At 38.1% G+C, this 22,093-nt stretch overlaps 1 protein-coding gene across 3 annotated transcripts in view; it reads left to right on the top strand.

The window, feature by feature from the left end:
• IFT74 (intraflagellar transport 74) overlaps positions 1-22,093 on the top strand; it is a 106,612-nt gene that overhangs the window by 68,239 nt on the left and 16,280 nt on the right. For all 3 annotated transcript variants that reach the window (XM_034967268.3, XM_034967269.3, XM_063594014.1), the window contains 2 exons: positions 4,666-4,745; positions 20,208-20,261. In XM_034967268.3, the coding sequence (XP_034823159.2) occupies positions 4,666-4,745; positions 20,208-20,261 (134 nt within the window). The remainder of the gene's footprint in view (positions 1-4,665; positions 4,746-20,207; positions 20,262-22,093) is intronic.

The following is a 22,093-nucleotide window of genomic DNA, read 5'->3' as shown; positions in this document are numbered from 1 at the left end:
ACAAGCCCGGAGCCCGGTAGCTCTGGTGGGTGGCTAGACCCAGAACAGCAATAACATCACTGCAGTCTGGCTCTCAGGAAGCCCCATCTCTAGGGAAAGGGAGAGAGCACCACATCAAGGGATCACCTCATGGGACAAACGAATCTGAACAGCAGTCCTTGAGTCTCAGATCTTTCTTCTGTCATAGTCTACCCAAATGAGAAGGAACCAGTAAAACAATTCTGGTAATATGAGAAGACAAAGTTCTGTAACATCCCCAGAAGATCACACTAGTACCAGCAGTGGATCCAAACCAAGAAGAAATCTCTGAATTGACAGAAAAAGAATTCAGAAGGTCAGTTATTAAGTTGAAGGAGCCAGCAGAGAAAGGTGAAATCCAACTTAAAGAAATTTAAAATACAGGATATGGATGAAAAAAATCTCCAGAGAAATATGTAGCATAAATAAAAAAACAGTCACAACTTCTGGAAATGAAAGACACACTTTGAGAAATGCAAAATACATTGGAAAGTTTCAACGATAGAATCAAACAAGCAGAAGAAAGAACTTCAGAGCTCTAAGACAAGGCTTTCAGAATAACCCAATCCAACAAAGACCAAAAAAGAATTAAAAAAAAAAAAAAGCACAAAGGCTCCAAACAGTTTGAGATTCTGTTAAATGGCCAAACCTAAGAATAATGGGTGTTCCTGAGGACAAACCTGTAAGTTTGGAAAATGTATTTGAGGGAATAATCAAGGAAAACTTCCCTGGCCTTGCTAGAGATGTAGACATCCAAATATAAGAATGTCATGGCTGAGCACGGTGGCTCACACCTGTAATCCCAGCACTTTGGGAGGCCGAGGTGGGCGGAACATGAGGTCAGGAGTTCAAGAGCAGCGTGGCCAATAAGGTAAAACCTTGTCTCTACTAAAAATACAAAAATCCGCTGGGCATGGCAGCACGCACCTGTAGTCCTAGCAACTTGGGAGGCTAAGGCAGAAAAATCACTTGAACCTGGGAGGTGGAGGTTGCAGTGAGCTAAGATCATGCCACTGCATTCCATCCTGGGTGACAGAGCGAGACTCCATCTCCAAAAAAAAAAAAAAAAAGAAAAGAAAAGAAAGAATGTCAAAGATTACACCTGGGAAATGCATCACAAAAAGATCATCACTTAGGCATAGTCATAAGATTATCTAAAGTCAAGACAGAGGAAAGAATCTTAAGAGCTATGAGGCAAAAGCATCAGGTAACCTATAAAGGAAAACCTATCAGATCAATAGCAGATTTCTTAGCAGAAACCCTACAAGCTAGAAGGAATTGGAGTCCTACCTTTAGACTCCTTAAAATAATTATCAGCCAAGAATTTTGTATCCATTGAAACTAAGCTTCATAAATGAAGCAAAGATAAAGTCATTTTCAGAGAAATGCTGAGAGAATTCACCACTACCAAGGCAGCACTACAAGGGCAGTTAAAGGGAGTTCTAAATCTTGAAACAAAACCTCAAAATACACCAAAGTAGAAACTCCTTAAATCATAAATCTCAGAGGGCCTATAAAACAACACAATGGAAATGAAAAACTAAGGTATTCAGGCAATAACTAGCACAATGAATAGAACAATACCACATATCTCAATACTAACATTGAATATAAACAGCCCAAATGCTCCACTTAAATATACAGAATAACAGAATGGATAAGAATTCACCAACCAAGTATCTCCCATCTTCAAGTGAATCACCTAATGCATAAGGTCTCACATAAACTTAAGGTAAAAGGGTGGAAAAAGATATTCCATGCAAATGGTCCCAAAAGCAAGTAGGAGTAGCTATTCTTATATTAGACAAAACAGACTTTAACAACAATTGAAAAAGACAAAGAAGGACATTATGTAATGATAAAAGGACTAATCAAACAGGAAAATATCACAGTACTAAATCTACATGCACCTAACACTAGAGCTCCCAAATGTAAAAAACAATTACCACTAGACCTAACAAATGAGATAGACAGCAATACAATTAATAGTGGGGGACTTCAATACTCCATTGACAGCACTAGACGGGTCATCAAGACAGAAAGTCAACAAAGAAACAATGGATTTAAACTATACCCTAGAACAAATGGACTCAACAGATATTTATAGAACATTCTACCCAACAACTGCAGAATGTACATTCTGTTCATCAGCACATGGGACGTCCTGCAAGACAGACCATATGATAGGCCACAAAACAAGTCTCAATAAATTGAAGAAAATCAAAATTATATCAAGTATTCTCAGACCACAGTGGAATAAAACTGGAAATCAACTCCAAAAGGAACCGTAAAAACCATGCAGATACATGGAAATTAAATAATTTGCTCCTGAATGATCTTTAGGTCAACAATGAAATCAAGATGGAAATTTAAAAATTCTTTGAACTGAACAATAATAATGACACAACCTATTAAAACCTCTGGGATACAGCAAAAGCAGTGCTAAGAGGAACATTCAGAGCATTAAGTGCCTACATCAAAAAGTCTGAAAGAACACAAATAGACAATCTAACGTCACACCTCAAGGAACTAGAGCAACAAGCACAAACAAAACCCAAACCCACCAAAAGAAAAGAAATAACAAACATCAGAGCAGAACTAAATTAAATTGAAACAAAAAATTGAAAGATAAATGAAGCAAAAAGCTGGTTCTTTGAAAAGATAAACAAAATTGATAGACCAATAGCAAGATTAATCAAGAAAAGAAGAGAAAAGATCCAAATAAGCTCAATTAGAAACAAAATGGGAGATACTACAACCAATACCACAGAAATACAAAAGACCAAGCTTACAGTGAGCACCTTTACACGCACAAAACTAGAAAACTTAGAGGAGACAGATAGATTCCTGGAAATATACAATCCTAGATTAAAGTACGAAGAAATAGAAACTCTGAACAGACCATTAACAAGCAGTGAGATTGAAATGGTTAAAAAAAAAAAAATTGCCAACAAAAAGTCCAGGACCAGATGGAGCCACAGCTGAATTCTATCAGACTTTCAAAGAATTGGTACTGTTTTACATTTCTATGTAATATAATAAGAGCAGCATATGAGCAGCATGTGAGGGTTCCAGTTTTTCACATCCTCACTTGTTATTATCTCTTTTTCTATTATAGCCATTCCTAATGGGTATGAAGCGGTGTCTCACTATGGTTTTGATTTGTATTTGTTTGATGGCTAATGATGTTGAGGTTCCTTTCATATGCTTATTGGCCATATTCTTTGGGGGAAATGTTTACTTAGTTCATTTGCTCATTTTTTAAACTAGATTGTTTTTGATTACTGAGTTGTAACATTTCCTTATATATGGTAGATAGAGGTGTCATCAGATACATGATTTGTAAATATTTTCCCTTGTTCTATGAATTCTATGAATTATCTTTTCATTTTCTTGGTGTCTTTGGAAGCATAAAAGTTTCCAATTTTGATTTTGTCCAGTTTTTCTATTTTTCTTTTGTTGCTCTTGCTTTTAGTGTCATATCTAAGAAACCAATGCCTAATCCAAGGTCATAAAGACTAAAGACTATGTCTATGTTTTCTTCTAAGAGTTTGGTAATTTAGTTCTTACATTGAGATCTTTGATCCATTTCAAGTTAATTCTGTGTATGATGTGAGGTAGGAGTCCCTTAGCTTCTGCATATGCACTTTTCCCAGCACCATTTATTGAAAATACTCTTCTTTCCCCATTTAATTACCTTAGCACCCTTATCAAAAATCGGTTAGCTATAGATATATGGTCATATTTCTGGACTCACAATTTTAGTCCATTGATATATATGTCTATCCCTATGCCTATACTACATTGTTTTGTTATGGTAGTTTTAGAGTAAGTATAACTGCTTTATGTTAAAATATTAACCCATATAATCTTCTGCCAGTGGTAGGTTTTCCCTTATTTTCTCATTTTTGAGACTAATTTTCCAACTTAATTTGGCTTATAGAAACCTACAAAAAGTATTGTTAAATATTTTTCATTTTCTTAATACTGCAAATCAAACTCAAAGGAAAGTTGGGAGGGGGTGTGCTGTTTAACTCAGGCAACCTAGTGTTCTCAGAATATACCTGGGCTCCAAATATGAATCAGTAAAAAAGATCTAGGCTTGGCGCAGTGGCTCGCGCCTGTAATCCCAGCACTTTGGGAGGCTGAGGCAGGTGGATCTCGAGGTCAAGAGATCGAGACCATCATGGCCAACATGGTGAAACCCCGTCTCTACTAAAAATACAAAAATTAGCTGGGCATGGAGGCGCGTGCCTCTAGTCCCAGCTATTCGGGAGGCTGAGGCAGGAGAATCGCTTTTTCCCGGGAGGCAGAGATTGCAGTGAGCCGAGATCGCACCACTGCACTTCAGCCTGGTGGCAGAGCGAGACCCCGTCTCAAAGAAAAAAAAAAAAGATCTAGACAAGATTCTTCCTCTCTAAATTTATAGTATTGTCCTCATAATAGGATATGCTATTTTTTGATATTTATGCAATTTGTAAAAGATATCCTAATGTCATCGTCAGTTATAGTATTGTCCTTAGAATAAGACATATTATTTTTGGATATTGTTTATGCAACTTGGAAAAGATATCTAACCTCCCCATCAATTGTTTTTATTGAATGTCTACATTTCCTTCATAAATTCATTAAAAATATTTTCAACAGGTTAACAGATACAAAAGAAAAAAAAAATCAGTTTATTGAAGAAATTAGACAACTTGACATGGATTTAGAGGAACACCAAGGTAATGCTTCTGGTATTTTTATAATGTAGATTAACAGATGTTTAGCAGTATTAATATAGTGTTAACTGGTGTCTCAGAGACTGTTCAACTACCTGGGATTTATTATTTAATTCTCTAGGATATTACTAACTTTACTAAAATATATACTATATGAGTAATATTAAAGCAATGATTTAAACTGACCACTTATGAGTTAAAATGATTGCATAAAATTTATTTAGCTTTGCCAGTTTGTTTTTTTGTTTTTACAAAAACAGAAGTAAAATGTTTAAAGTTGTTAGAGATTCCTAAGTTATACTTCCTCCTAAGTTACACTTCCTTCCTAGTAATAGTCAATAGTTCACTGTAAACAATATAGTCGACCGGGTGTGGTGGCTCACGCCTGTAATCCCAGCATTTTGGGAAGCTGAGGCGGGCAGATCATCTGAGGTCGGGAGTTCGAGACCAGCCTGACCAACATGGAGAAGCCACATCTCTACTAAAAATACAAAAATTAGCCGGGCGTGGTGGCACAGGCCTGTAATCCCAGCTATTCAGAAAGGCTGAGGCAGGAGAATCACTTAAACTCGGAGGCAGAGGTTGCGGTGAGTCAAGATCGCACCACTGCCCTCCATCCTGGGCAACAAGAGTGAAACTTGGTCTCAATAAATAAATTAATTAATTAAATAATAATAATATAGTCAACTACTAATGGCAGTAACTGGTAGCGTTAGAGGGGATGAAAATCAAATCACAAATACCACACAAATAATCCAGACAGAATTAATTCCCCACCCAGGTCTAGTAATGAAGTAGCAAAGACTGATTAACCTTATCCTCCCCAACTTTCCCCAGGAGTGGAATTTGAAGAACTAATGCAGGCACCAGAATACCTGAGGGAGCTTGGGGTTTGACTATGTAGAAATACTGTGGTGGGGGTTTGGGTGTGGGGGCTACATTGTTATTTATGATTAAAGGAGGAGGTTGAGCATCAGTTTCCTAACAAGCTTCTCCCTAATAAGAAAGATAAAAGTAGATTCTCCATAGCATTTTAATCATAGTTTAACTGCAAACCAGTTACTATGCTCTTGGATTATCAAGAATTGATTGTATATTCTTATGAGTTAGGTATGGTATAAACAGTGTGCACATGTACATGTATTCTTGTTATGGCTAAGGAAACATTCATAGCGGTGCAGTGGCTCAATCACAGCTCACTGCAACCTCAGACTCTTGGGTTCAAGTGATCCTCCTGTCTCAGCCTCCTGAGTAGCTGGGAATATATAACGTCTGCCACTACATCCAGCTAAGTTTTAAATTTTTAGTAGTGGTGCATGCCTGTAATCTCAGCTACTTGGGAGGCTGAGGCAGGAGAATGGCTTGAACCCAGGAGGCGGAGGTTGCAGTGAGCCAAGATCACACCACTGCACTCCAGCCTGGGTGACAGAGCAAGACTCCGTCTCAAAAAAAAAAAAAAAAAAGGGTACACTGTTCTATATTTTAGCAGGGAAGGAATTTGTGTATGTGTGTGCTAACTAGAAACAATGAGAAATAGCTCTAATGAAAGTTATATGGTCAGAATTTGGCTACAAGCTCTGCATCATTAGTAAAGCGGAGTATTATTGGCAGATGTCATGCTACTTTCCAAAAAGCCTGAACCCATCCTGATTTCTCCTTTCTTAGTTGAAATGCCAACAATTGCATATTTGCTTAATTATTGCTTTTTAAAATATTGGCTCTGTATAAGCAAGGGAAAGTAATAGAAAAAGTATTGTTCTTCCAAGTAAAGCAGAACACACCAAGTGGACAATAGCAGCTTATATTTTCACTCAACATGGGATACTATTTTTAATAAGGATGTTTTTATCCTCAAGGCTTACTTCTAACATATAGCCAAGTGACTTTTTTTTTTTTAAATAGAGATGAATCTTGCTGTGTTGGCCAGGCTAGAGTGCAGTGACTATTTACAGGCATGATCATAGCTCACTGTGGCCTTGAACTCCTGGGCTCAAGCAGTCCTGCTGCCTCAGCCTTCCAAGTAGCCAGGACTACAGGTCCATGTTACTGTGCCCAGCTTGTTTTTGTTAAGGAATCTGTTAAGAAATTCTTTTAGGTCGGGTGCGGTGGCTCACGCCTGTAGTCCCAGCACTTTGGGATGCCGAGGTGGGCGGATCACCAGGTCAGGAGATCGAGACCACGGTGAAACCCTGTCTCTACTAAAAATACAAAAAATTAGCCGGGCCTGGTGGTGGGCGCCTGTAGTCCCAGCTACTCAGGAGGCTGAGGCAAGAGAATGGTGTGAACCCGGGAGGTGGAACTTGCAGTGAGCCAAGATCGCACCTCTATGCTCCAGCCTGGGTGACAGAGTGAGACTCCGTCTTAAAAAAAAAAAAGAAATTCTTTTATTCTTACTACAAATTAATACTTGAGAGTTTATATCTTATACTGAAGTACTTCAGAGTAAATAGTTTCTTCGACCACTTAGCTGAAATCAGGCCCTTAACTTTACTCATTTTTTTTTTTTTTTTTTTTAATGAGATAGGGTCTTTCTGTCACCCAGGCTGGAGTACAGTGGTGTGACAACATAGCTCACTGCAACCTCAAAGTCCTGGGCTCAAGTGATCCTCTTGCCTTAGCTAAATAAAATAAACAAAATAAAATAAAATAAAAGTAAAATAAACTCCTGAGTAGCTAGGACTACAGGTGCACACCACCATGCCCAGCTAATTGTTGAAAACTTTTTTTGTAGAGACAGGGTTTTGCTCTGTTGCCCAGGCTGATCTCAACGTGCTTGGCTCTAGCAGTCCTTCTGCCTTGGCCTCCTAAAGTGTCGGGATTACAGGTGTGAGCCACTGTGCCTGGTGTTTTACTCTTTACTAGTGTATTCCCTTACATTGAATAAATTCTATAAAGAACAGCATTACTATTATAAGACATGTCAAAGCCTTACACAAATCACAAAAAAAGTGATCAGTTTTCTATGCAAAAATACTGAGCCTTTTGAAATCAGGGTAGTTCTCAGCTTCACCCAATGCTGGCTTAGATTTCAACTTTCTCAAGTCTGCTAGGTCAGTTACCAGTTCTCCATCTCCTTTCAGCTTCCAAAATTTTATTGCTGTTGTCTCCTATTTCTGTATGCTGGGGGTTTCTACCTTTAAAGATTCTTTTTGCTATAGTTTTAGTGGGGTTTGCGGGAGGATCAAAATTAGATGTGCATGTTCAACGTGCCATTCATACCAAGAAATGACAATTATAAGCCTTAATTACCTAGAATTTCTGAAACTTTAAGCACCTTGAAGGTAGATCATTTTACTTATTTTTAAAAAGATTTTTTTTGTGTGTTTTGCCTTAAATAGGACCATCCTCATGCTTTCATTAACTGGGCAATTAGCCTCAGCTTATAGGAGGTCATCCTTTTCAGCTTAAAAAAAAAGTGTCCTGGCCGGGTGCAGTGGCTCACGCCTGTAATCCCAGCACTTTGGGAGGCTGAGGCAGGCGGATCATGAGGTCAGGAGTTCGAGACCAGCCTGACCAACATGGTGAAACCCCATCTCTATTAAAAATACAAAAATTAGCTAGGCGTGGTGGTGTGTACCTGTAATCCCAGCTACTCAGGAGGCTGAAGTAGGAGAATCGCTTGAACTCGGGAGGCAGAGGTTGCAGTGAGCCAAGATCGCGCCACTGCACTCCAGCCTTGGGTGACAGAGCAAGACTCCGTCTCAAGAAAAAAAAGAAAAAAAAAAGTCTTTTAAACTACTTAAAATTATTTTAAAGATTCAGATTAACTAATTTTTTAAAATTGTAATTTTAAATATGAATCTGACATGTATTTAACATGAAAAATGCAAGCAGAAAAGTATATAAAGTAAAATGTCATCTCCTTTCTCCTCATCCAAGTCTTCAGAGGTAATCATGGTTTACAGTTTAATGTTTAGGCTTTTAGACTTTTAATACATTGATAAACATATTTTTAAATGGAGTAATACTAATATACAGTTCTTCTGAGCTTGAGTCTTTTCATTTAACTGTATAATATACATTCTTCCCTATGAGGATGTATACTTCGTCATAGAGAATGGTATAGCATAGTGGTCAATGTTAGGGCTCTAAAGTCAGACTTAAGAATGGTGCCTGGTACAGGTGTGGTGGCTCATGCCTATAATCCTAGCACTTTGGGAGGCTGAGGGGGGTGGATTGCTTGAGCTCAGAAGTTCGAGACCAGCCTGGGCAACAGGGCGAAAACCTGTCTCTACAAAAAAATACAAAAATTAGCCAGGCATGGTGATGTGTGTTTGGCTTGTAGTCCCAGCTATTTGCTAAGGTAGGATGATTACTTGAACCTAGGAGGTCGAGGCTGCAGTAAGCCGAAATCACTCCAACCAAAATCATGCCACTGCACTTCAGCCTGGATAACAAAGTGAGACCCTGTCTCAAAAAAAAAAAAAAAAAAAAAAAAATGGTGCCTGGTACATATTAAGCGCTTCTGACAACCATTAGCTACCCCTATGATTGTTGTTACATAGGATTCATTGTATCCACATTGATATTTAGGCTGTTTCTAATTTTTTACTCCCAAGAACAGTGCTGCACTAGTACATTCATGTTTATTAACTTGTCTGTTTATTTCCACAGAATAAATTTCTAGAAGTGAAATTTTGAATGGAATATTATTTATATTTACAACTGGTTTGCAAATTTCTTCCCAGAAAAGGTTGTATTATGTTATACAACCGAAAGCAGTATGTGAAGGTGGTTCCTTACCAATGCTAGCCATAAGTTTTTTAGTTTTTGTCAGTCAAGATAACGTACACATCACTGACAGTTCCGAAGTTTTGACTGTTAGGCCTGAATTTGTAGTACCACTGCGATCCACAAGATGGGGCTAATTTTCTGAGCATCTATTAATATATACACAGTAGGATTGACAAATAGAGTTAACAAATGTTGTACGGTCACTGTCATATGTCTCTCCAGGAGGGATTATTGGGCATTATTACTCACCAAAAATGATTACTTTCCAGATTCAAGTATTTTCCCAAATGTGGAGTTGATTGTAAAACCAAATATATGATTATTAATATACCATAATACATATAAATAAGTAGTTGCTACAATGTGGTAAATATGTCATAATAGAAATATATGCAAAGTGCTATAGGAATATTGAATTACTGTCTTAAATTCTGAATGAATTCATTGTAACTTTCTGCATAATATATATGTGTCATTCAAAGTAGTAAAATAACAAAATATAATACTTTGGTTTGTCTATAGTATACTTTTTCATACTCAAAGTTCTAAAGCCTTGGTTAGGACCATTGTTTCTTTAATTATGGGGGGTAAAATAAACAATGTTAAAGACAGAATACTTTTATTTATTATTTATTTGTTTATTTATTTATGTATTTTGAGACGGAGTTTTTCTCTTGTGGCCCAGGCTGGAGTAAAATGGTGTGATCTTGACTTACCGCAACCTCCGCCTCTCAGGTTCAAACAATTCTCCTACCTCAGCCTCCCAAGTAGCTGGGATTACAGGCATGCGCCACCACACCTGGCTAATTTCTTGTATTTTTAGTAGAGATGGGGTTTCTCCATGTTGGTCAGGCTGGTCTCAAACTCCTGACCTCAGGTGATCTGCCTGCCTTGGCCTCCCAAAGTGTTGGGATTACAGGCGTGAGCCACCACGCCTGGCCAGAATCATTTTATTTTAAGCACATGTCCTGTTACTAGAATGCCTGGATTCAAATCCAGGCTGTGCTGTTTGATCTTGGACATGCTATTTATGCTATTTAATCTTACTTTATCTTAGTTTTTTTTCTTTAAAATGGAGGTAATTACAGTACCTACCTCTTAGGGTTATTGTGAGAATTAGATTAGATAATTAAATAAACTTAATTATTAATAGTCTAATGTTGGCTGGAAGCCTTACCAATAACATAAATGGTAAACATATATAAACACAAAACACATTCATAATAGCAGTCAATTTAAAATATGCTCATAAATATTAATTAGTGACTTATTGTTAATGCTGTTACTTTATAAAAGCAAAATTGAATAACTTTACTGCAGTTATTTTCCCAAAGCATACATTAGAAAGTATTTTCCCATCAGTATTTCCTTCAGGATGTACAAAATAACCTATTTAGTTTCAAAGTGGTTTATCTTCTGGTATCTGAGATTTCAAATGGCATCTATCCATTGCTATTCTGTGGTTTTCCAACATATATCTGCTGAAGAAGAATGAATTATTATTGTTCAATCTAGAAATTGTTTAAACTATACGTTGAATCTTTCATTAAAATGGTGGTATTACATCTACACCAGGATCATCGCCACCATCTGAAACTTGTTAGAAATGCAAATTCTTGGGCTCTACCCCAGACCTATTGAATTTGAAACCCTAAGGAGAGGGCTCAGCAATTTGTGTTTCAGTAAGTCCTCCTGGTGATTCTGATTCATGTTAAAGTTTGATAACCACTACTTTCGAAAATGATTAAGGACCATATGTTTAGTATATGCTGCGTACTACCAATTATACTGTATGATTTTATATACAGTACTCTGTTGGAACAAACTTCTACATAGTCCTTTTGTTTTACATAATTAGATAATAAAAATTATACAATTTATACAATATGTAAAAATTATAATTACAGTTTTTAAAGTGCCTCCTGTCTTTAGAAATAGAATTAAACTTAATTATCAAAGGTCTACTGTTGGCTGGAAGCCTTACCAATAACATAAACAGTTAACACTATTTTGTATGTATTATATACTGTATTCTTACAATAAAGTAAGCTAGAGAAAAGAAAATGTTATTAAGAGAACTATAAAGATTTTTATTATTTTCCACTTACTCATGAAATGGAAGTAGGTCATTACAAAGGTCTTCATCCTCATTGTCTTCACATTGAGTAGACTGAGGAAGAGGAGGAAGAGTTTGGTCTTGCTATCTCAGGGGTAGCAGAGGCAGAAGAAAATCTGCATGTAAGTAGACCCACCCAGTTCAAACCTCTGTTTTTCAAGGGTCAACTGTATTTCCCAGAGAATGTATATTTAGAAAATTGGGTGAAACCTAATGCCAAAGTTAGTTTAAAACATTAAGCTTATATGTACTCCTTTTACCACAGCAATTTTGTAATATAGTCAATTCTCTGTACCCACGGGTTCTTCATCTGCAGATCCTACCAACTATGGATGGAAAATAATTGAAAAAAATACAGGAAGTTTCAAAAAGCAAGTTTGAACCTGCCATGTGCTAAGCACTATGCTGAATCCATTTGAACTGAAGAATACCCTGCTATAGCCTCCCATTGTTTCACAGATCTTCAGTCTCTCTCTAGCACCCACTGTTTGAGCAGTGTTCATCTGGCGTTTTATTCATTGGCTACTTGTGTTCACTCTTTGCTTCTGTGAAAAAAAAAAAAGACTCCTAAAAATCAATTATATGGTGAAAGAAATCCCTTACAGACTAAGAGAGAACGTAAAGTGCTGTCTCTCAACAAGAAAATAAAAATCTTAGATCTTTTGAAAAGTGGCATGTGATTTACCAAAGTGACACAATAAAACAGAAGGAAGCTGAAGCTGACATTTGTGGAAGTTTTAGTGCTGCCCCTACAATGGCAAAAAAAATTATTGCTGTGATTCATGATAAAATGCTTGCAGAGACTGGCCGGGCACAGTGGCTCACGCCTGTAATCCCAGCACTTTGGGAGGCTGAGGCGGGTGGATTACCTGAGGTCAGGATTCAGGACCAGCCTGGCCCAAATGGTGAAACCCCGTCTCTACTAAAAAATACAAAAACTTAGCCGGTAGTGGTGGTGGGCGCCTGTAATCCCAGCTACTAGGGAGGCTGAGACAGGAGAATTGATTGAACCTGGGAGGCGGAGGTTGCAGTGAGCCAAGATCGTGCCATTGCACTCCAGCCTGGGCAGCAAGAGTGAAATCCCATCTCAAAAAAAAAAAAAAAAAAAGCTTGCAGAGACTAAGAAAACATCAAATGTATGAGTAGACAAAATATCACAGAAGCATGTCCCTGTTGATGGCAAAATTATGTATGAAAAAGCATTTAGCCTTTGTGAGCATTCCTATGAGGAAGTTGAAGAGAGTGAGAGGAAGGAATTTAAGGATATTAAGGGATGACTAGCTAGCTGTGGAAAGTAGTACAGCCACACGAACTTAAAGATCACAGGAGAATCAGCATTAGCTGATGACCAGGCAGTATCAGCATTCCCAGAAGAGCTCAAGAAACTCAGAAAACAAAGGATACCTTTCATAGCAAGTCTTGAGTTGTGTTGAAAGAAACTTGTTATGGAAGAAGAGGCCTAATACCTACATCCGTAAGAGTGTCAAGCAGGCTCTGGGGGTCAAAGCCTGGAAAGATCGTTTTACTCTGGTGCTATGTGGCAACACAGCAGGTTACATGGTCAAGCCAGGTCTTGTGTACCAAGCAAACAGTCCCTGGGTCCTTCAGAACAAAATCAAAAATTGCCTACCTGTGTTCTGGCAACACAATAGGAAGGCTTGGGTGATGGCCATCTTGTTCCTGGAATTCACTTTTATTCCTAAAATGAAGAAATACCTGGAAGAGAACAGGGTGCCATTCAAGGTCATCCTCATAATTGACATTACTCACAGCCATCCCTGATCTCTCTACTTCACTAATGACAATGTTGCAGTGATGTTCTTGCCTAAGGCAAGTACTACCTCACTGATTTAGCCATTTGATCGAGGCATCAGCAAGTGCATTAAATGACTTACACCCACCTCACCTTTGGGAGGATTTGTGCTGTCCTTGATGCTAACCTTGACTACAGTGTCATGGATTTATGGAAGAGCTTTACAATTGCAAATGTAGTTGTGCTTTTTACAGAGGCTGTAGATGTCCCAAAGCCCAAGACAGTCAGTGCATGTTGGAAGCCATTATGGAATGAGGTAGTCAGTGATTTCAGGAGCTTCCCCATTATTGGTGCAGAAGTCAGGAATATGGTTTTGTTTTTGTTTTTGTTTTTTTTGAGTTGGAGTCTCACTCTGTCACCCAGGCTGGAGTGCAATGGCGCGATTTTAGCTCACTGCAACCTCTGCCTCCTGGGTTCAAGCAGTTCTCCCGCCTCAGCCTCCTGAGTAGCTGGAATTACAGGCACATGCCACCACGCCTGGCTAATTTTTGTATTTTTAGTAGAGACGGGTTTCACCATATTGCCCAGGCTGCTCTCTTGGCCAGGCTGGTCTCAAACTCCTGACCTCGTGGTCCGCCTGTCTTGGCCTCCCAAAGTGCTGGGATTACAGGCGTGAGCCCACCGCGCCCGGCCCAGGAATATCTTGAATGTTGCAAAGGAAGTTGATGAGGAATGCTTCTCTGACATGATCAAGGGTGACTTCGAGGAACACATAGAAGAGCATAGAGAAACCCTTACCAACAAGGAACTCAAGGTTCTGCTGAAATTCTCTACAGGAGATGATGACAGTGATAACAGATTTAGCAGAAACAGAGTCCTCAATTTGGATACTTGAAAAATTTGCAGCAGTTTTTCAACAGGTGCAAGTGTTAAAGGGTATGATCCTTCAGTGGAACAAAGCCTCCGTGTCACCTGAGGGATAGCAACATGCCTACAAGCACTGCAAGAGTTGTTTGATGCTTCAAGGAAAAAGGAGAAACAGCTTCCTAGAACAATGTTCCCAACTAAAGCCGTCTGTATCATGAAGCCTCGACCTTAAACGCTTGAAGATTCTTCCAGCATAAATGATCTTTCCGGTGTCCTATTAGAAGGTTCAAGTTAGCCTCGTGTCTCACCACTTACCTACAGTGCTGTGCATCTCACCACCTCACCATATGGGCACCATGGGCACCAAATAGAAATTATAATCGTCATCATCATCAAATGAGGGTTATCAAGAGAGAAAAGCGACAGTTTGTGCTTCTTTTTTTTTTAATTTTTAAATTTTTTGTAAAGACAGGCTTCACTATTTTGCCCAGGCTCGTCTCGAACTCGCAGCCTCAAGCAGTCCTCTTATCTTGGCCTCCCAAAGTATTGGGATCATAGGTGTGAGCCACTGTGCTCAGCCAGAAGAGCCAGACTTTTGATGCATCTTAATGTACTCTTTCAGGTCATTAAATGAAAGTCATCTGCAAGTGTTGATAGAAAATGTGGCTGGGCGTGGTGGCTCATGCCTGTAATTCCAACACTGTGGGAGGCTGAGGCAGGAGGATTGCTTGAGGTCAGGAGCTTGAAATCAGCCTGGACAACATAGTAAGACCCCATTTCTATTTTTAAAATAAAAATAAAACAAAAAGTGTTACATTGTTGCTGATATATACTGTGTAGTTTGCCCTACAGTGGTTGCATCTGTACTGAACATGTACAGACTTATTTTCCTTGTCATTATTCCCTAGACAACACAGTGTAACAACCATTTACAATATATTAGGTATCATAAGTAATCTAGGGATGATTTAAAGTATGTAGCAGGAGGGTATATATAGGTTATATGCAAATACTATGCCATTTTATGTAAAAGACTTGAACATCCTCAGGTTTTGTTATCTACAGAGGGGTGGGGGTACTGAAACCAGTCCCCATCAGATACCAAGGAATGACTATTTTATGTACTAATTTGCTGCTTACTGTAATAATGGTATGTGAAAAGTAGATGGGAGAGATAGACTGAATGCAAAAAGATGGAATTTTATAGGCCCCCACAACTAATTAAAATTGAAATAGGAGTCAGGGAGGAGAAAGTGTTCTGGCTCACTAAAATACGTGAAAATGTTAGAAGGGGTTTAGATAACTCAATATGAATTAATGTGATACAGCCTTGAAAACGGCTGAAATCCTAGATTGCATAACAAAAAATGGTTATGTAGACTATGGAGAGTGGCATCTTCTTGGAATCTTAAGTTTCTTGGCATAATATGTTAAAAGGGTTAGAGAAAAACTAGAGCTCATTCATAGCAGAGTGACCAGAATGGTAATAGGGATAGAAACCATGCCATATAGAAGATATTGAGGCCAGGTGCGGTGGCTCACGCCTGTAATCCCAGCACTCTGGGAGGCTGAAGTGGGTGGATCACTTGAGGTCAGAAGTTCAAGACCATCCTGGCCAACATAGTGAAACCCTGTCTCTGCTAAAAACAAAAATTAGCTGGGCATGGTGGCGCGTCTCTGTAGCCCCAGCTAGCTGGGAGGCTGAGGTAGGAGAATCGCTTGAACCTGGGAGGCGGAGGTTGCAGCTGAGATTGCACCATTGCACTCCAGCCTGGGCAACAGAACGAGACACTGTCTCAAAAAAAAAAAAGAAAGAAAGAAAGGTACTGGGAGACTTTCTTTGCATGCTTCAGAAGTATTCCAAGTGCTAAGAAACAATCTGGCTGTGCAAAAGTCCTGTGGAGTTTTTTCTTGCCCCATCTCCCTGATTTTGTTTTCTGTTGACCTTTCAACTCCAAAATCAGTAGGCTTTGCTGAGTTGGGGACCTTGAGGCCAGGAGAGTTACTAGTACATGTCTTGTTGTGTATTGATCAGGAGAGAAGATTGGGATAGCCATCTATTTGGAAAATGGTAATCAGACCTTCTTAGGGGCAGAACTACTTCTCAGAGTATAAAAGCCTATAAAGCCTGAGTCAGGAGAATGTCATTTGATGCCAGAGAAGTAAAAGTATGGGGTGAACTTCCTTGCAGTGAGGACAGAGGTAGTTTTGGTGGTGCTCAGACTATTGGCAGTGCAAGAAGAGCATATCTCCCTTACTCCACTGCTGGCTATAGCAGAGACTATAAAAAAGCAATGGTGTCCTTTCTACAGTAGCCCCAGTCTTTTGTTAACAGCACAGACGCATTTCTTCTTTCCTACTTGAGGGATGAAAAAGCCTGAATTTATAGTATACATTTTTGTACACTTGTCTTATTAGAGTATAAATTCTTCAAAGGAAAATATTTTACTTTTTTCTTTAATCCCCATGTTACCTGATAAAGTACCTTGCTGGTATAATTCCTGTGTAAAATCCTCCTGAAGTCTTTTCACGCATCTGGTTACCACAGCACTTCATCCATTCCTGTTAGAGCACTTATGTTGCATTATAAATTTTTGTTTTTGTACACCTAATGGAGTGTAAGCCCTTTGAGAGTAGGGTGGAAACTGTCTTACTCAGTTTGATATCCCAACACCTGTTACAGTATCTGGCACTTAGTATCTGATAATCAGTAAATTTATCTGAAATAAATAAATGAGTATAGAAGTATGCACACATCAAATGCTCAGAATTAAAGGATATCTCCAAAATTACCTTCCTTTTACCGTTGTGTCCCTTTCCCTCTCCCTTGGTCTCCTCATTGTTGATTCTACTACATTAGACCCTTCTGCTTACTTGCTTGTACCTCCATTGTGATACACTGATTTGCTTCCATCTATCTACAATCTTATCCTGTCCTGTGATATTGAATCTAAGGATATATTTGCTAAAAACCATTATATTTTACCCTACCTTAGGACTGCCTACATTTACACTGCCTTTATGGGCAACTCAGATACTAATCCTCCACTGAGAAATCACCAAATAGAGAAGTTCACTAATGCTCTGACCACTCTGCTTCTTAGCAATAGTGATATTGGAGGAAGTTTTATGAAGCTTGGGAATCTGCTGAGATGTGTAGGAGCTCTGTCCCATCTAATCCAGCTGGCCAGCTGTACAGCTGTAAATGTTAACCAGTTATATCTTCCAGCTCAATCTGTTGGCAACTAGGAGGATGACTTTGAGGAGAGAAGGAGGGAGGAGTCTCCTCTCAGGTTTCTGACTTGAATGATGAATGGATGGTAAGGACAGCCAAATATAATAGGGAATAAAGAGAGGGAAGACTATGAGTTTAATTATGAATATACTGAGTTAGGATGTCCTGAAAGGGCTTCCAAATCAATATATATAGTAAGCATTTAGATTAAAGAATCTAAAACTCAGAGAATATATTAAATTTGACATTTCTTAAACCACAAGAATGTATGAAATTGCCATGGATATAGCGTTAGAAGTTCATTAAGAACAGAACTCTAGAATATAAATGAAGAAGGAAGCAGACCCATGAAGAGAAGACAGAAAAATAATGATCTGAGAGTAAGAAACGCCAGAGAAGCCCTCCCATCCCCACAAAAATCAAAAGTAAAACATAGAGGAAAACAAAGAAAATTGAAAAGTTGTACCAATAGTGTCAAATATTACAGAGTAAGATAACTGACTGCCGTTTGAATTTGATCATTAAGCAGTTGTATAATCTCACTGAGAACAATTTCATTGGAACAGGAGGAGGAAAAGCCTCATTGCAGTGTCTTGGGGTTTAAAAGCAAGATGAGAAACTGGAAACATCATGTGTAGGAATTCTCTTAAGATTAAAAGAAAAAAGATAAGATGATAGTTAAATCCTTGTAAAGTCTAGGATCCAGGCCTCCCTCCTAATCCCTTAATGCCTGACCAGTCTCCCAAGAGTGGAACTTAAATAGCCAGAACAAGAAACTAGGACTTTCTTGGAAACATGGGCCATGGCAGGTTCAGGAGATAGTAGCTTTTCTGCCACTTCACATGGGCAATGATATTTATATGCACATCTTCCTCCTATAAGGGTATCCCAGATCATGTGTGCTGCAAACTCCAACTCTTTCTGTTTCCCACTCAAGAACCTGTCTGTAGTATATTTTACAAATGTGTGTATATATATAAACACACACACATATACAGACAAAGTTTGTTTAATTAATAACAGATTACCTCTGGCCTCCTCTTCACAGTTAATCAGGGGGCGTCAGTGTAATTTGAGACCATGGTTGATCATTTGAACTGAGTAGTAGTTGAGTAAAGTTGCTAATCCATCTAGAGCCTTATCTGAGTGGATCCAGGGTTTCCTATTGGTGCTGGGTGTAGCCTGGCTAGGAATTTGTGACCATTAGGTATTTACTGTCCTTAAACATTAGCTTTCACTTGCAGCTTTTTACTACCAGTAATATTTTGGAAGCCTTAACATAAGATTTTCTCAGCATCAGGGTTGTCGTCAATGAATTTCAGAAAACTCTTCAGACCAGAAGGCAGAAAAGCTGTTTGCTAATCCACGTCTCTGACTTTGCCATCACTGTTGTGTTCTCATAATTCACTTAACGCCAAGCAAGTATATGCACAGATGGAGGTTCATGTCTCTGTCTGCTTTCTCTACAGAAGGCAGCTGCCATGTTCCTTCAAAGCTCAGTTTTTCTTACAGTGAAATCCTATTGTCATAAAACAATCATGATCCACTCCTACTAATGGGTCCCTCTGTGAGGCCTAAATGGCAGAATTCATTCATTTTTCTAGGCCTTGGATTTTTGTCTCTTTAGACATGCTTTTCATGTTTGTTAAACTCAACATATCCAAAACTGCTGTAAGCAACTCTTTCTCACCTTTTTCCCCATTTAGGTTAGTTGTACTACCATCTTCTCAGATGCCCAAGCCAGAAGCCTGGGAATCATACTTGATTCCTCCCTGTTTAACCCTCACCAAGCCAAGCACTCTGGCTCTTAAATGTCACAAATAATAATTCACTACTTTCCATCCTAATTACCACTGCTCTACTCAAGGCAGCTTTCATCTTTCACCCAGATTATCCTGACAACTTTCTAACTGGTTTTATTGCCTCCAATCTTACTTCTCTTTTATTCTCCAGACTGGAAATATTTTTCAAAATTGCAAACGGATTATTTCATCTCCCTGGTTAAAATTCTTTAGTAATTGTCCTTAGGAGAAAGTCCAAACTCTTTAACATGGATCTTATAAGGTGCTTCGTAAGCTGCCTCATCTTTGTGCTACTTTTTCACTTCATTCTCTGCCTCGGCCATACCACTCCCTCAGTTCTTTATGCTACCATATTCATCCTCAGTTTGAAACTTTTTACTGGTAATGCTTTGACATTTGCAGTTTCTGTATTTTGACCAGGTAACTCCTACTATTCTTTATAATACAACTTAAATATTACTTGTTTAGGGAAACTTTCTCTGTAACCCTAACCTAGATTAGTTGCCCTTGCTGTGTGCTCCTATAGCATCTTTTATTTTTCCTATGATAGCAGTTAGTACCTTTTAATTTTAATTAATTGTTCAATCTTTAGAGTATAAACTCTGTGAGTGAAGTTACTCTGCTGTCTTGCTGGTGATCTTTCAAAGATGGAATGGACTTTCTTGGGAACTTATGTTTCTCAGCACCCATAGTGTTCATGTATAGGTTGAATAGCCCCAGGTTGGGAATGGAAAGCCTTTAAGTCCTTTCCAATCATATTGTTTGTTCCACATATTCAAGTTACATGCATATGTCTACTTGAAAAGTCTCTATAAGTCATTGTAAAAGAATTTCACCTAATCGAACACATCGAATAGTCAATGACTAATGGCATAGAGAGAACCAAAGAGAGATTTTTAATTTAGAGCCCTGTATGTGCAATTTTTGAAATTCATGTTGTATTTTATATCTCTCATAGGTGAAATGAACCAGAAATACAAGGAGCTAAAGAAAAGGGAGGAACATATGGACAGTAAGTGATACTCTTGTAGATATAAAAATATAATATTTTCAGATTGCTGTTCATTTATACCAAATCAGAGACCTCATTTTGGGCAGATATAATGGCTAATAAATGCAGAAGTGTGGACATTCAAAGCATTTTGCCTTGAAGAATAGTTTCTAGCATAATTTAGAGATGGGTAGAAAATTCTAAAAAGATATGTGATGAGTGTCTATACGTTGGGGCTAGATTCTAAAGCTAGTACTTACATTCGTAGTCTGTACAGAGGAAACCTATAGACCAGGGGTCCCCAATCCCCAGGCTGCAGACCGGTAGGAACCAGGCCGCACACCAGGAGGTGAGCCACTGGCAAGCGAGCATTACCGTCTGAGCTCTGCCTCCTGTTAGATCAGCAGCAGCATTAGATTCTCATATGAGTGTGAACCCTATCGCGTATGAGGGATCTAGGTTGCACTCTTGTTATGAGAATCTAACCCCTGATGATCTCAGGTAGAACAGTTTCATCCCAAAACCGTCACCCGCATCTGCCCCCAGCCCTGGTCCATAGAAAAATTGTCTTCCACGGTCCCTGCTGCCAAAATGGTTGCGGACTGCTGCTATAGATCATTTATTGATTGAATGTTCTCTTTTACATGCTTCACTATATTCACCTTTAGTATCTTTCACTTTTATATTTAGCTTTCCATAATACTTATCTCATTGTTTATTAGCCCTCACATCAGATATTGTCACTTTTTTCTATCACCAGCTATAGTTTTAGTTGCCTTTTGTTAGTTTTGATTCACTTAAAAAAAATCTCAGCCTGATTTTATAAATTGGTTTTCACTTAAACTTATACGTTTATAATTTTTTTAAAAAATTGGCATGTATTCTCAATTACTGGTTTCCTTTTAAGTTATCATTTTGCTGGAATCTGAATTCTAGCGAAGTGCTAGAATTTCATCTAGGTCTGATGTCAATAGTTACCTTCATGGAGGCATGCTATAAAAGAGTAATTGTCACCTCTTATTTTACAATGTACCAAGTTTTCTTTAAAATGTCAGTAAATACCAAAAATTATCTCAAAAACATTTTTTTAAGTCTTTTGGTAAAGGAGAAAGGTGTAAAATCAAGGAACAATGTGTCATGACACCACAGTATTGGAAATTACTAGATACTACCTAGTGTGGTATCTGGCACTTAGGTGTCAATAAGTGTTCATTTAATGAATGTTTACTGAATGAATGGAAAGAATTCCTATACTACAGAATCTTAAAATAGAAGGTCACCTAGCTCAGATTGCTTTCCACATATTAATTATGGTTTGTTTTCCTTAAAAAATAACCCCTGAAAGACAATGTTCATTTATGCCTTTGTATATGTAAAAATCTCATATGTCCACTTAATGTGTGATCAACAGATTATAGAAGCAGGATATTCACACATAAGACCTGTGTGAATGCTGAAGCAGGACATTAAAGAAAATTCAGTTTTATAAAAAATGTTGATTGTGGTCCTCTACCACCATATTCAAATAAAAAATGTTTTGTTGAAGACTGTTTTACTTTAAAAAATATACTAAATATAAGAAAAAAGTATAATGGGAATCCATTACAGAAGGCAAGCTATTGATGTTATTCATGCTAACAGTAAAATTATTTTTGACTGAAAGTTTCTATTTTTTAGATGCTCCATAGAAATACTCGAAAATGTAAATAAGAGCTGTTTCTATATTAAACAAGTAAAAAGATAATTTCCTAGAATATTTATTTACAATCTGAATACATTATTAAATTCATTTAGTTGAAATGAATCCAGCATTGTAAATAAAATACTTATTTTCAGATAAAATGGGTATTCAG

This window comes from Pan paniscus, chromosome 11, assembly GCF_029289425.2.
Source record: "Pan paniscus chromosome 11, NHGRI_mPanPan1-v2.0_pri, whole genome shotgun sequence".
NCBI lineage: Eukaryota > Metazoa > Chordata > Mammalia > Primates > Hominidae > Pan > Pan paniscus.
Note: the sequence above shows the minus strand (reverse complement) of the source record. Positions and strands in the feature narration are given on the sequence as shown.